The sequence below is a fragment of the Mytilus edulis genome, chromosome 8 (genome assembly GCF_963676685.1).
Source record: "Mytilus edulis chromosome 8, xbMytEdul2.2, whole genome shotgun sequence".
Taxonomy (NCBI): domain Eukaryota; kingdom Metazoa; phylum Mollusca; class Bivalvia; order Mytilida; family Mytilidae; genus Mytilus; species Mytilus edulis.
This window is the reverse complement of record NC_092351.1, coordinates 67,950,856-67,966,078: the sequence shown is the minus strand read 5'-3', so window position 1 is coordinate 67,966,078 and position 15,223 is coordinate 67,950,856. Positions and strand designations below refer to the sequence as shown.

The 15,223-nt window shown below is 31.0% G+C and overlaps 2 protein-coding genes across 14 annotated transcripts in view; one reads left to right on the top strand and one right to left on the bottom strand.

The window, feature by feature from the left end:
* Nucleotides 1–609, bottom strand: part of LOC139486844 (large ribosomal subunit protein bL9m-like) — a 50,338-nt gene extending 49,729 nt beyond the window's left edge. The window contains exon 1 of the mRNA XM_071271908.1: nucleotides 467–609. The gene's annotated coding sequence lies outside the window, so the exon portion shown is untranslated. The remainder of the gene's footprint in view (nucleotides 1–466) is intronic.
* Nucleotides 610–4,958: 4,349 nt separating this feature from the next.
* Nucleotides 4,959–15,223, top strand: part of LOC139486843 (coiled-coil domain-containing protein 169-like) — a 46,121-nt gene continuing 35,856 nt past the window's right edge. For 2 of the 13 annotated variants that reach the window (XM_071271897.1, XM_071271896.1), the window contains exons 1-5: nucleotides 4,960–5,147; nucleotides 6,173–6,255; nucleotides 9,259–9,372; nucleotides 13,231–13,248; nucleotides 14,776–14,928. In XM_071271897.1, the coding sequence (XP_071127998.1) occupies nucleotides 5,086–5,147; nucleotides 6,173–6,255; nucleotides 9,259–9,372; nucleotides 13,231–13,248; nucleotides 14,776–14,928 (430 nt within the window). In that variant the 5' untranslated portion in view covers nucleotides 4,960–5,085. Of the gene's footprint in view, nucleotides 5,148–6,172; nucleotides 6,256–9,258; nucleotides 9,373–12,774; nucleotides 12,835–13,230; nucleotides 13,249–14,775; nucleotides 14,929–15,223 lie in introns of all 13 variants that reach the window. The other 11 variants (XM_071271903.1, XM_071271900.1, XM_071271894.1 and 8 more) reach the window with 10 other exon arrangements.

Here is a 15,223-nt window from a genome sequence, read left to right as displayed (position 1 = left end):
TTTCTGCAGAAGGTGTAAAAATAAACAAACACCTGAATTACTTTGATACTGTCCACTCACTGACTCAAGTTAAACTCTTTAACTCACCTATAGTTGTGAAGATAACTCTTGTCCATGTCAATTAAGGACAATCAAAACAATACAAACCGGTTTTTGCCCTGAGGGAGCATCGCATAGTAATATTAGTTGTTCCACAACTTAGTTAATTTTCACACCTTTTGCATGAAGGAAAAAAAATGCCCATCAAAATCCAAAAGAGATTTTATCTTTTTGAAACACAAAATGCATGTAACTTTATTATATCTAGTGTCCAGTAGTGGATGCCAGGCATTAAAACTTTTCCAACTTCACAGGAAAGTCTGTACTCAGAGTAATTTTTGGCATGTAAATACAGCCATATTTGTCCGTTTTTTATGATGAACCTTACCACAAAAGCCTACGCACTCCCTGATGCTATAAATCTTACGTAAAAAAAAGTCAACTACAATATTAACAAATGGATAGTTTCCAGTCACACTGTCTTCTTCTTGCAGGTCAAATTTGGGGGATGTAAGTGTATGGGAAAGATGTCAATGTAAAGATCGTAAATTGTAAGTTCTGAATAAACCTCTTTCTAAGGAGCACCATCTCTGTAATCTGTATAATAAATTCTGCCAGTCAAGGCACACCTCCAATTATAGCTGGAGTGACATCCACCACCACGAATATATATATAATTATCACACAAATAATGGTTCCATCCACCGGAATATTATATACACAAATGTCAATTTATACTATACGCAATAGGCAATTTTAAAATCTAAAATTATCTAAATAAGAAGTGATAATTTGGACTGTCTTATGCCAAGGATTTGTATCACTATACAAATCCTTGCTTATGCTGAGTCACTTACATAACACTTTAATTATATACAATTATATATAATTAACTAATAGTCTTAAACTTTCCTCCTCTTTTTGAGTTGTTTAGTATCCAGACCGAGAAGTCTATATCTTGTTGTATGGAGTAGGTGTAACATTTTCCCACATTGAGGTTCAAGAATTTTTGATATATTATTATCAAATATTTTATCACTGTTATTTTTGCAATAGTTGTAAGGATCGCAAATCAATCTGAGTAGTTCAATGTTATTGACTCTGTTGCTCTCAGAGAAAATTCTACCAGCAGTTCTCACTATTTTTTCCAATATGGGTTTTCTTACAGCATCTAGAGTTACACAAGTAAGCAGGACATGGGATATTAAAGTTTCTTCTCCATTTTTGCATAATTGACATGTTGGGTCCACTGCATTAGAGTTATATTTGGCTCTTTGTGATTGTAGGATGTATAGCCCTGTTGCAATTTTCACTCGTGGTGGCAATTTTTGTATTATTTTTGGGTCAGAAGTAGATATACTGATCAACGGATGACAATGACCAAGGCTGTATATTGGAGATAAATATTGTAGGCTATTGAAATGTTCTTTCTCATCCAAGATCTTTCTATGCCAGTATGTTTTAATTTTATTCACCATGCTTCTTTTCCATGTTTCTTTTGTTGTTATTGTATCCAAAAATTCTACTGGGTCTGTTAGTTGATATTTAAAACAAATTTTCTTTGCATCTATGAACCAACTGTTGCTTTCGCACGATTTAATTTTCAATTGACGGTTTGCTATTTTCCATTCAACAGTTGATTTGTCAGAACATAGAATATTTCCAAGTAAAGTTATAATTTTTATATCAATTTCAGCATTTATGGGTAGTAATCCAGATAATAAACATATAGCCAAGTCTGCAGTTAATATTGGTAAAGATAATATTTGTTCTATCGTTTTCTTGTAGAAAGATTGTAGTATTTTCAAAGATTTGCTGTTGATCATTACAACATCTAGTCCATATAGTAGGATAGGCATACCATATGTTCTGAAGGTGGATATAGATGTAGATGGGTCTAGTCCATTTTCTCCATGCAAGCCACTTGCCATTAAACTGTATAAAGCTCTTCTTGCCTTCTTAATGTTTTCCTCCGCAGTTACTAGTTACTAGCACCATCATAATCGTAGGAGCACGGCCGACACTCGGCTAACCGAGAGATTGGTCGGTTAATCTATATTGAGTATGCGGCTATATGGGCGATTGGTCTGTTAATCGGGTTGGTTATACGTCTGTTAAGAGTAAAACGCACAATTTTATGTTAAACTCTATTAAATATACAAATTTTTGGCATATTATAAGAACCAAATCAAAAAAAGAAAAGTGTCTGACAAAATGATATCTATCATAGAATATTTTCCACCTGTAAAAACATTTCATAGTCTGCGCAGTTTTCAGTAAAACTAAAAGGCGTCGCGCAAGTATGTATAATTTATGCTGATACGCATAGTAATTTTTTTAATAAAAGGCGAAACAAACAATTATAGATATCATTTAAAGGACACAAAATAGTACTTTGGTTCTAAAAAATAAATTGACATTAGTAAATATTTCATAATTGTAATATAACGAGAATAATACCATGTTTTAGTGAAAATTATGGGAATAAAGTCTGTTAATGGGTTGGACAATTGAAATTGTGTCAGTTAAGAGTCATTTAGCCACTGCAATAGTTTTGCTTCATTTATATTTTCCCATTGAAAAAGTAAAGAATGAGATGTTCTTGAGTTAAAAAAAAATGACAATACGGTGCAACAGTATCGTTCTAGTAAGAGCATTTTTATTTTGACTTTCTTTGCATTTTATTGAAGGGTGTGTCACTTCAATATAGCATGATATGGATTGGCCGCTGGAATATGCATAAATTTAATATCAACGTTTTCAATCAGCCTTAATTTTTGAATCTGTTCAAAGTAGCACGTTCTCAAAGAACGTGTCTTTCTAATACAACACAGGGGTACATATAACGTGTTGTCGTTCTCATATGCACATGATATTTGTCACTGGACGTTAACCCCTAATTCGTCAGCATCATCCAATTGGTTCTTTTCTTCTATTACTTAATCATATGTTGTTTTCAAATCATTCTAAGAAGTAAATGGAAAGGAGCGAATGCAGCTACATTTTGTTAACTTAAGTTTTAATTCATTTTATTCCGTTTAGTTACTTTCTACATAAGTGCAGAGGAGAACTGCAGTTGACCGCATGTAAACTTCTAGCATTTGTCACCAATATGAGTACATCGCAATCCGTTACTGTTTCAACACCCAGGGGTGTTTCATGTCTGTATTCTTAAACAATTATTATTTTTTCTCTCTTTTTTAGCAATGCATCAATCTTCTACTGTCCTTATCTACTATTCTATATTTTGCGTCTCCATCCAGATTCTCGTGTATACCATGAGGGTCCGGATTGGGGGTGGTGTTTATTTCTGTATTCTTTAAATTGTTATGTCACTTTTCTCTACATTTTATCTATTTTACTCAGTATTATTAATTTGTATATTTGAACTTATTTGATTCGTTCAAGGATAGTCACATGTTAAACTATATTTTCGAAGGTGATCCGGCAAAAACGGCAGATAGCAAAATGTATATTGCGCAGCAAAAAGCATATTGCACGGTTTATTTATATGTCGTTAATGTATAGGAGACAATATGATATCTATAAAATTCAAACAAAATCAAATGACGATTTTGATACGAATATGGTTGGAAATTTAACAATATAACAATTATATCAGGAGCCTGTAATTCAGTGGTTGTCATTTGTTTAGGTGTTACATATTTGTTTTCGTTCATTTTTTTACATAAATAAGGCCGTTAGTTTTCTCGTTTGAATTGTTTTACATTGTCTAATCATGGGGCCTTTTATAGCTGACTATGCGGCATGGGCTTTGTTCATTGTTGAAGGCCGTACGGTGACCTATAGTTGTTAATGTCTGTGTCATTTTGATCTTTTGTGGATAGTTGTCTCATTGGCAATCATACCACATCTTCTTTTTTTATATTGATGTTTATCGTGACAGTTTCACATCATAAATATGATCATATTATATATCCCATCTGTACAAATTTTATTGAAATCCATTCAGTAGTTTGTATTTATTTCTTCGTTTATATTTGGATGCTTGGTTCTTGTTGTTACGTCTTACATGGCAAATATGGCACTATGAACAAGGAAGCATTGCTTAATCATAAAATAAGACATAACATTTTATTTATTAAAATCAGGTTTTATTTAATTTGGATTCAAATAAGAAGTACAGACAAGTTACTATTTAATGATTCGTAGAATTAATTTGTTTTCGTCCTACTTATTCATCAAGAAATGGTCAAATAAAACATAGACCGAATACCGTGTGTAATCAACGTCTTTATAGATGATGTTCCCTCACTAAATCATCATTCAAAATTTGGTGACTATGTTGAATGCATCCATCCCATCGAACTAGAGATAAAGGATACAGCAGATACAGTTAAGTCTGCCTCATATCTTGACTTATATCTAGAAATTGACAATAAGGGACGGTTGAAAACAAAAAAATTAAGACAAAAGAGATGATTTCACGGCTTCTCAGCAGCGCTTGCATACGGACTTTATATCTCCCAATTGATATGATATTCCCTGGCTTGCATTTCCTATCGTGGTTTCCTTGACTGAGGGTCTCTGCTCAGAAGGAAGCTATTAAACCAGGGACTTTCTATACTAAGTATACTAAGTATAGAAAGTCCCTACCAAGAGTCAGTCTAAATGGTGAAGTAGAAATCATTCATGATCATTCATTGATACCTTAAAATCATATTTTTTCTTTATTTAACCTTGTTTTCATTGGAAGTCGAGTGTAAGTTTCTTGATATTTTCAAGGACGTATAACTAATAATATACGTCCTTGATATTTTATTATCTACTGCGCTTAGTTTTTCCCGAGTATTTTTCATAGCGGTTCTTGTAAACGGAACAGATACGTAGTCAATACCGGAAATTTTATTTTCGCTGCCGTTTAATTTTTAAGCATTTACCAGACAAAGACGCGCACTTTGCCTTATTCAAAACGTTTCTTTGATATGCGTGTTGCATTGGATACAGAACTATAAACAATATTCATTAGTTATAAAGTCACAAAATATATATATATTCAATTGCATTGCAACAAAAGTCTCAAAAATGGATGGTGATTTTGAACTCGAAAAAATACGCCAGGAAATCCAGCAAGAAAAGCAAATGAAGTAAGAAAATATGTTTTCGAAGACAAATGTTATTTAACTTTTTTCTTTCGAACGGAATTCCCGAACATAAACAAAAAGCCCGCATACAATATTGTCCGTCGGACAAAATATCATATAAGATATTGTCTACTGAAACTACTTCATAATGAAATACTGTAGACAATATTTTTTATGAAATAGCGTCCTATTCAATGAAAATTTGTCACCCTTTTCTGGACAATAATTTACATTTCACTATGAAATAGTGTAACACAAAAATTGTTCCTGGTTAGGGTGAAGTTTGATGCCTATTTAAACCTGCTGCATTTGTTTGAACCTGTCCTAAGTCAGGAACCTGATGTTCAGTGGGTTTTTTTTGTTTTTTTTTATGTGGTTCATATGGTATGTGTTTCTCGATTCTCTGTTTTTCTTCTTTTGTTACAGAAAACCATCAACGTACTGATGTTTACTTTCCGGCGCATGCCTGGTAAATGTTTTTTGATAAATTTATGTGAATAATTTTTGTCAAAATATAAATTAACAAAATATATCTTGTTCAAAGTTGTTTTTGGTCATACATGTATATTTTGGTATTTTCAATTTTTTACAATTTTTCTTTGTTTTTAATTTATACAATTTTTTATTTCGTTTTTAAATATTACTTTTTTTATTTTTATTTTTTGGTATAAGATAAAAACAAGAGTATCTGTTTATTTCAGATGAGGGTAAGTATCAAGGAGCACGTTGTGTGTGAGTGCATCCTTGAAGTTTTTGGTAATTTTAAAATAGATTAGACCATTTGTTTGCCTGTTTTGAATGGTTTTACACTAGTCATTTTTGGGCCCTTTATACTTATAGCTTGATGTTCTGTGTGAGCCAAGGCTCCCTTATGATGACTGTACTTAGACCTTTAATGGTTTACCTTTATGAATTGTGACTTGGATGGATGGTTGCCACTCATACATGCTACATGTACTATGTACACGTACCACATCTTCTTACATCTATTATTTTAAGGCACATTGTATATTTTCTAAATATTACAGAGAAATGTTGGAGCAATCTGCAGCTGAGTTGAGAGCTACTGTAGAAGAACTAGAGAACAGATATGATACTGTTGACAATGAAGGTAATTCCTCAGAAAGTTTTGTCTGTGGCAGTTGAAAATCTTTTGCTGAATAAAATGCTGCTCCATGCAGGAACAGATCTTCACTTTTATTGTATATGGTTGATCATTTTTCCATTTGTTATCATATACAGTTCAAAATTTTTATATTTGTCTGTGTTGGTAAGCATATTTGTCTGAAAATTTAGTTATTAAAAAATTAACTAATGCTAACTTTGCTTTTCTGTTTCAAAATAACAAACTTTTAAAAAGACTGTTATACATTGATAGTATACAATGTACAATTAACTGAACTTAAAAGAGACTAAAAGAATGAAAAGTCAGTGTTCTTGTTTTCCTTTCTAAACCTATGTAAAAATAATAAGGATTTTATAAGATGTTTAGAAATTGCTCTTTACACGATCTCTTACACTATATGCAAGAAAAATTATAAAAAGAAAAGTGAACAACAATTTTTTCGCATGAATAAAACCAGCGGATTTTGAATATCTGACAAAAAGTCAAAAACTAGAGGAGCAAACCACCTTAATTACATCTGATTTGTTGTTTTAATTAACAAAAACACTAAGTTGATCTTTTTGTATGCTGTTGTATATAGAAGCAGCTGTAAGTTCTACTTTTGAAAAGTTGAAATTGGTTACTAACATGACTTAGATTGTGAAGTTGTCCTCTATTTTGTTACATTTAGTTAGAAAAGCAAAATGCGAATTAGGTGGATTGCATTATATCAGTATTGATCTAAGAGGATTGCTCTTATTCAAATTTAACTTTAAGAAATTTATTATGATATCTATTCACTTTTGAAAAGTGACTTATCATATTTTACCTATTGACCATTCCAGCAAAAAATATAAGTAAGTAAACAAAGTATTGCTTGTTATTATAGCTGACTGACTTGGTGTTCACTATCTCTGTACTTGTGTACAAAGAACTAAAGATAATAAGGCTGATGTTAATAGCTTAAAACTTTGTTTCATAGTTAAATAGTTTAGGTTTTACAGTCATATAAAAAACGATGAACCTATGTTGACTCTTGTTAGTATGAGTATAATTATAATGAATACATTGTAGGTGACTTTTAAAGGGTTTTACTGTGAACTGTTCTAATAATTGATGAGAAAATGTTCAAATTTTTTTACACAAAGATATATTTTAGAGATCTGTAGCACAGGCAAATCTAGGGAAGGGCCTATTGAGACAAACACAACAAAAAGCTATGAATACAAATACGGATATTCTTAGAATTGAGGGTCATCATTTAAAAGTTACGATCATCCTTTATAAATTACAGTCAATCTTTACAAATTACGGTCTTCTTTTACAAGTTACGGTCATCTGTTTACCAATTACGGTCATCCTTGTTTTATGTTACGGTCATCTTGAAAATATTTTGATAATGATTTACGGACATCTTAGCGATTTTTTTAAATCGAATTTCCTGTTTCATGCACATTTCTCAGAAGTAATTTGTGATTTCCGTGTGAATCTTTTATAAATTTACATCGTATCAATGTCTCCTTTGTAAAGAAAATGATATAGAAACACTGTAACAGACAATACAGATACTGACCTATTTTTTCATCCGACAGCTTGGGATGACCGTGAATGCAGTTACGGTCATCAGCTTTACCCCAGTGATTGTGAAGTCAGATTAGCATTAGCCCTTGTTTTAGTTTGCTTGTGATATTTGATTTCAAAAACATTAAGTTGATTAACTGATTACTTTTGTAAGACTTTGTCTACAATGTAATGATTCCATCAGGACAGAAGAATTCCTGGGAAGGGAAGTGTATTTATAGGAGTGGTACTTTGCCAGTTTTAGGCTAGTAGTTTAATGCAGTTTGCATTTTGTAGTCAATTCAAATTATGGTGTTGTTTTATCTTTTTGGTGAATTTTTTTTGACATACAAAACATTGGAATTTATAGCATTATATACCAAAAACATTTAATGATAATTCTTTGGATCAATTGAAAATCTAAAAAAAAAATGAAAGGTACAATGTACATGTACTTTTACCTCTTTTTTGTTTGAAAAATTTTATTACACATTTTTCAAAAAGTATTTTCAATTATCAAGATAAGCACTGTCATTCAGCAAATTGTAATAGCTTGCTTCTATGTTTATATTTGAAAAATAAGATTTTTTCATGCCATCTTAATTAGACAAAAATATGGAGTAGGATATGTACATTGTACCTCCATCTTTTCAAAATATAACAGGTGTTCACCCTTTTGCATTGTGCTTTAAAATCTTTTTACTTTACCAATTACCATGATTACATATTATAAGTTAAAACTAACTATTTTACTTTCTGTGATTTATATGTACTTACTTTATCATTTTAATGTAATTTATTTGTTAGTTTATTTTTTACATCATATTTATATATAGCCATTTGTATAATCTTCCTGACCTGAACCAACAGCAAATAAAATTTTCAATTATGGTATGTCAAGTGAATTCAGGTTTAAAAGTAAGCAAATTCTCTTCTCTTTTGATATCTGCATGATGTTACCTTGATGCTTCATACCTTGTATGCAGAAACCTTATATTACAAGGTTTGTGTCCGTCTAATGTCCTTGACCTCATAGTTCAGAGACTTCTTGAAAAATGTTTAGATTTTTTGGGGTCATGTAACTTTCTCACTGATTATGCATAAGCATGGTATATGGGTTTCTTTGAACAAAAACATGTTCGTTGGTTTTATCGTTTGCAATGGTTAACATTTTCTAATATTGGGGCAGTTTATATCTTACTTTAGGGTAAAAAAGCTGATGTATTATTGGCTTGCAAGTCAATACTCAACTCTTTTGAATCATTATTCACCAAAACCTTTATTTTGACCTTGGTGGAGAGGGTTTGTGTCTGTGTTGAGCATGTGGTCTATTCATTGAAAAGAAAAGAATGTCAACGTTGAAACCTTTCATGGACTTACATGTACAATGTATACATCCCTCAAAAAATCTTACTTACATGTACTTGTAAGTAGTTTTATCTTTTTAAGGAAATGAGTGGAAAACCAGGTATGAAACTCAAACAGAAATAAATGAACAGCTTGAAAGACAAATACTGAATTTGCAGAATAAAGTACAGGAAGCAAAATCTAATCTTAAAGATGGTAAGTATTTATATGTCAATTAGTACTTCAGAAATCTGAGCAAAGCTTCAAACAAACAAGTGTCTGGCAAAAATGAAACTCATTCTCAACTTTGATAACAAACTTATGGTCTTTGTTTGCTCCATGTGTTATTATAGAAGTGTCACATGATATGATGTTTTCATATAGAATTTTTTATATAAATTATGTCAAATAACTTTGTTTTTGTGTCCACACAGGGAAGTGATTATTGTTTGTCATCTGTTTTACCCATGTGTTATTTGCCTCTGCTCCAAACCTACTTGATATAAACTTATCAAGATTACCAAAATTAAAAATCTTCAGGCAAAAACTCTCAGTAATTTCATATACAATGTAACTTCCAAGGGATAAAAAAATCGCATTGTTACCCAAATTAAAACATTAACAGTACAGTCTATTATAAAATCTATTAAGATAGCACCGTGGTAATAAATATAACACAACTGTGTATTGAATTTTATTTATTTGCCATATAGAGTTGTTGTTTGTCTTCAACTGATGTCAAGTTTAGATATTCTTTCTCTGTAAGAATTTTTTTAATTTTTTAGCTCACGTGGCCCGAAGGGCCAAAGTGAGCTTATGCCATCACTTGGCGTCCGTCGTCATCCGTCGTCTGTCGTCGTAAACTATTTCAAGTTCTTCTCCTCTGAAACTACTAGGCCAAATACTTCCAAACTTTAACTGAATGTTCCTTAGGGAATCTAGTTTATAAATTGTATCCGAAGTGTTGATCTATCAACAAACATGGTCGCCATTGCTAAAAATAGAACATGGGGTCAAATGCAGTTTTTGGCTTATATCTCAAAAACGAAAGCATTTAGAGCAAATCTGACATGGGGGTAAAAATGTTCATTAGGTCAAGATCTATCAGCCCTGAAATTTTCAGATGAATCAAACAACCCATTGTTGGGTTGCTGCCACTTAATTGGTAATTTTAAGGAAATTTTGCAGTTTTTGTTCATTACCTTGAATATCATTATAGATAAAGATAAACTATAAACAGCAAAAATGATCAGCAAAGTAAGATCTACAAATAAGTTAATACGATGAAAATTGTCAATTGACCCCTTAAGGGGTTCTTGTCCTTTAATGACAATTTTTCACAATTTGTTCATCATATTTGCTAACTTTAAAAAATCTTCTCCTCTAAAACTACATGTACTCAACCAAATTCAACCAAACTTCAACTGAATGATCAGTAGGGTGTATAAAATAAAGTTTGTGGTTTATTTTCTATTTCGTCAAAAAACATGGCCGTCATGGCTAAAAATAGAACACAGGGTAAAATGCAGTTTTTGGCTTACATCTCAAAAACTCCAGCATTTCGAGCAAATAAGACAAGAAGTTAAAGTGTTTATTAGGTCAAGGTCTACCTGTCCTGAAATTTTCAGCCGAATTGGGTAACTGGTTTTTCAGGTATAATGCCCCTGAATTGATGATTTTAAAGAAATTTTGCAGTGTTTGTTTATTATCTTATTATAGATACAGATAAACTGTTAATAGCAATTGTATTGTGAATCATCAGATTGACCTAGACTGTATCTTAATCAATTGTAGGGCGAACTCATGCCCATTTCTTTCCAGAGGTTCCTAAGAGGCTTTAAAAGGTATTTCCAGGATAGTACATGGCCTTTGTTACTCGATTTAATTTACAACAAACATTAATTTATTAATTTAGTTAATAAGGCATTGTTTACCAGGTTACCAGGTGAGCGATTCAGGCTCTTGAGAGCCTCTTGTTTTTAAAGCAAAATTTTCAGAAGACATTACCCATTTTGTGTAAAAGTTTTCAACCTGTCTATCCTTGAAACTTCAATGATAGATTAATTGATTTTATTTAATACAATTTTTTTTATTGAAGTTGTGCACCTGATAAAATTAAAATGTTTGAGGAGTATTTTCTTTCACATTCTGAATATTTTTTAAATATTGCCAATAGTACATCAAGCTTCAATGATAAATATAAGGTGCACCAGGCCAGACTATTAAAGTAAAAGCTCTTCAAAAGTTTATTGGTATCGAACTAGACAATGTTACCATATTCTTATATAATTATTTCTTTTGATTTTTATTATAAAGATGAGAATTTAAATGAATCCTCCAGTGTTGAACAAAAGAAAAAAACTAGTTCACTTGAAAGTAAACCCCTCCAACATAAACAAGAGAAAATTAAGTCAAAGACAAATAACACAGCAGTCAAAGGTAAAATAAAGTGTGTGAAAAACTAAATAAAAAAGGCATGGTGTTTATATTTTAATATAAAACAAATTACACTAGTAACTAACTTGATAATATAATTGAAAAGTTGTGGCACAATAATTGTAAACTATTATTGTACCATTTGTCAATTGGCACTGAAAGAAACAACTGTTAGTTACCTTTATCTAGCAAAGGGACATTTATAAGTTGTTTATTTTTAATGGTAGAAAAGACAGTACAACATGGACATATCATATTTGTATGCTCAGTCATTGTTCAGCATAATACAGGTTTGCCTGTCTCTGTCCATTTGTAAATTCTTACTTTAGTAGTTTGTGTATATAGTTTGAATTATTCATTTCTCAAAAAGTTGAAATTTAATATGTAATGCCAATTGTAATTCATTACTGCAGTTCTGTTGCAGTGCTGTCTAAGCTCTAATTAGCAATAATTAAAAGGACCAGTTAATCATAATTGAGAAAAATCTCTCACATATGGTCTAGTTCAATAGGTGTTTATATGCTACAATAGGTCAATAAGTCCATCAAAAAAATGTCCAAGCAACTGACTGTCAGACAAAAATGTGTTAGCTAAATGGTTGATATTTCAAAACCTTGTCATCTGCACCTTAGGCTGAGCATAAACATGTAAAACAAATATAAGCTCCAATAACCCAAATATTATTCATCAGCATAAAAAATCTGTTATTCCAAAAGTCGAGTGTTTTTGTGACAAAAATATCATAAAAATGACATTTTTTTTCTCCAATTATAATACATATAATCACTTTCATAAGTCTCAGAATAGTATAATGACACCTAGCAAGAAGCTTTAAGAAGGCATTTTGTAGCATAATGAAATTTCAAGAACCTATACAATATTGAGATCATAGGTCTGAAAGTTTGAACACTCATTGGCATTGTTTTTCTTTTGTGTTTGTATCTGGAAATTAAAAATTCCATTACAGTGTTACACTGTATCTAAATTGTTTACTATAATAATGATATAGTACATAGGGTCTGTTATAGAAAAGCATGCTTCAATATAATCATTTTAATTATTTTTTTTAAAGTTTAACAACATTGTTGCATGATTTAAACCTTTATTTGATATAAAATTGAATACTTAATTCTGTTGCAACTGTTTTGTTTTGATCTAATAACATGTGTATTTTGCTGTCAGATGACTTTTTCCCTGATGGTAGGGTACGACCATATCGCCGTACAGTGCGACACAGAACAGGTACATATTTGTACTTTGGCTAAATATTGTTGTATGAATTACTAGTGTTCAATTGAATCTAACCAGTATTGAAATATATGTTAATAGACTGAAGTTTTTCAAGTGTTTAAACAGACATTAACATTTGTTTTCTTGATGAACAGGAGGTCATACAAAAGTAGCAGAAATTTAGAGTATTCAAGTCTTTCAGATAATAAATCAATCACAATATAGGGTTGAAACTTTGAAGTGTTGTGTTGTATTTATTATTTTCCAAACATTATTGAGTGACTATTATCTCATTTTATTTCTAACTATTGATAATATACCATTCTGCTCAGAAATAACATCTTTCTGAATACTGTTTATATTTCAAATTCTTTTTTTGTTTGTTAAGTCTTGATAAACTTTTTCCAGTTCAGTACAGTGTAAAAGGTGAGATATCACAATATTTTTATTTTTTTTTATGCTAGAGACAATTAAATGAGTGACTTTTATCATTTTATAATGTTTTGTGATAGGTAAATTAGAAATATATATGTATTAGCAAATGTTTTTGCATTAACATATTTTCCAAATAATAATTTTTTCAAACTACTTAGAATTTTTGAGGATGTTTAGTAGTTGTATAATCATCAAATGTTTTAACTTTTAATAACATATTCAAAATATACATTAGCTTATTTTTCTAATTTTTTTTGTATTGTTTTCTTTATTCAGTAAATAGAATTTTAGACGTTCATTTGTCAATTGTTTGCCCTTTCATCAGATAAGTTCATTGAATGGATGTCTAGATATTGATTTGATAAGTTCAGTAGATGGATGTCTAGACTTTTATTTGTCGATTGTTAAGACCTTTTATCTGATAAATTCAATAGATGGATGTTTAGATGTATATTTGTCACTGTTTTGCCTTTCATCTTATAAGTTCTAATGTTTTTTAGATGTTTATGTGTCCATTGTTTGCCCTTTTCATCTGATAAGTTCATTAAATGGATGTTAAGATGTTTATGTGTCGATTGTTTGCCCTTCCATCTGATGGCAGTCATTCCATTCTTTTCCCTTATTCAGTATGATATGATTGATCCCATCATGCAGTATGATTTCTACAGTGATTTAAAAAAAAATCATTATACAATTGTCACTTTTCATATCTTTACTTTCAAATTACTCATTTAGAAGTTCTATAGTTAGAAGGGTATCATTGCAATCAAAAGACCAAGTTTGTTAGGATATTGTTGTGGTATTGGGTAGATAATAAAGTACCTTTAGCAATATAGGAATTTGACTGCTCAGGGTTCTCACGAAGGCGAGTCCATGAGTCTTGGACTCATCAAAATCTGTCTGGACTCACCATTTTCAAAACTGATGCATCAAGATTGAAATATTTTGTATTAACTGAACACAGTTAAACACAAATATCATTGTTTTATAGCAAAAGTTTAAAAGTGATCTGAATTTGATTTGATTTCATTGCTCTGTTAGGAAATGGAGACTAAAATATTACTTATATTGCAATAAAATATTTTCTTCTTGCTGTTGGACTCATCATACCTAAAAATGATGAGTCCCTGGACTCACCTTCAAAAATCCTTAGCGAGAACCTTGACTGCTCAACATAAGGTTTTGGATTTCTTATGGCTCAGAATAAAAGTTCTCAATTTCCCTGCTCTTAAGTATATGTCAGGTTAGACCTGAGCTATCATAATTCCCAAATAGATATGTATCTTCTAGATTATAGAAACAGCTTCATACACAAGAATCATGATTATTTTTATATTTGAAGTTATATTTTGCTAATGTACTGATTCATCATAAGTTATTTGAGTTAAAAATTAACAGATTAATATAAGTTATAAGCTGATGTGTTAAATCACAAAAAAAGTTATATCTCTAGCATTTTTTCAGAAATTTGATATTTTTGGTTGTGTTTTGATATGTAGTGTTACATTAAAATTTCAGTACGAACTAGAGCAGGTAGGAACTTACAGTCCCGTTCAAGTATGATGAGTAATTCTATCCAAGGTTCTGGGTCAATAGCTGACTCTAAACCTGGATCAGCAACAACAAAATCAACAGGAATTGAAATAAACATTGCATTTAGTCCCAGAGAAGGTAACAATACTACTGTGGTCACCTTTGTGGTCACACAACCTTTGTGGTCACATTACCTTTGTGGTGGTGCATTTTCTCTACTTTTAGTCAGTATGGTTATTTTGTCATTGTAAAACTTTCTTCAAACAACTTCTCTCATTTTGTACAGTTTTCAAAATTAACAAATACGGCTAACACCAGTACTTTATAAAGCTTTACCAAGCTAGTATAAAATTAGTTTCACTCAATAGAAATTGAATATTGATAGCTAGTATTAGAGATATCAGTTAGTTAAAGGAGATCTGCAGCTTTTTGG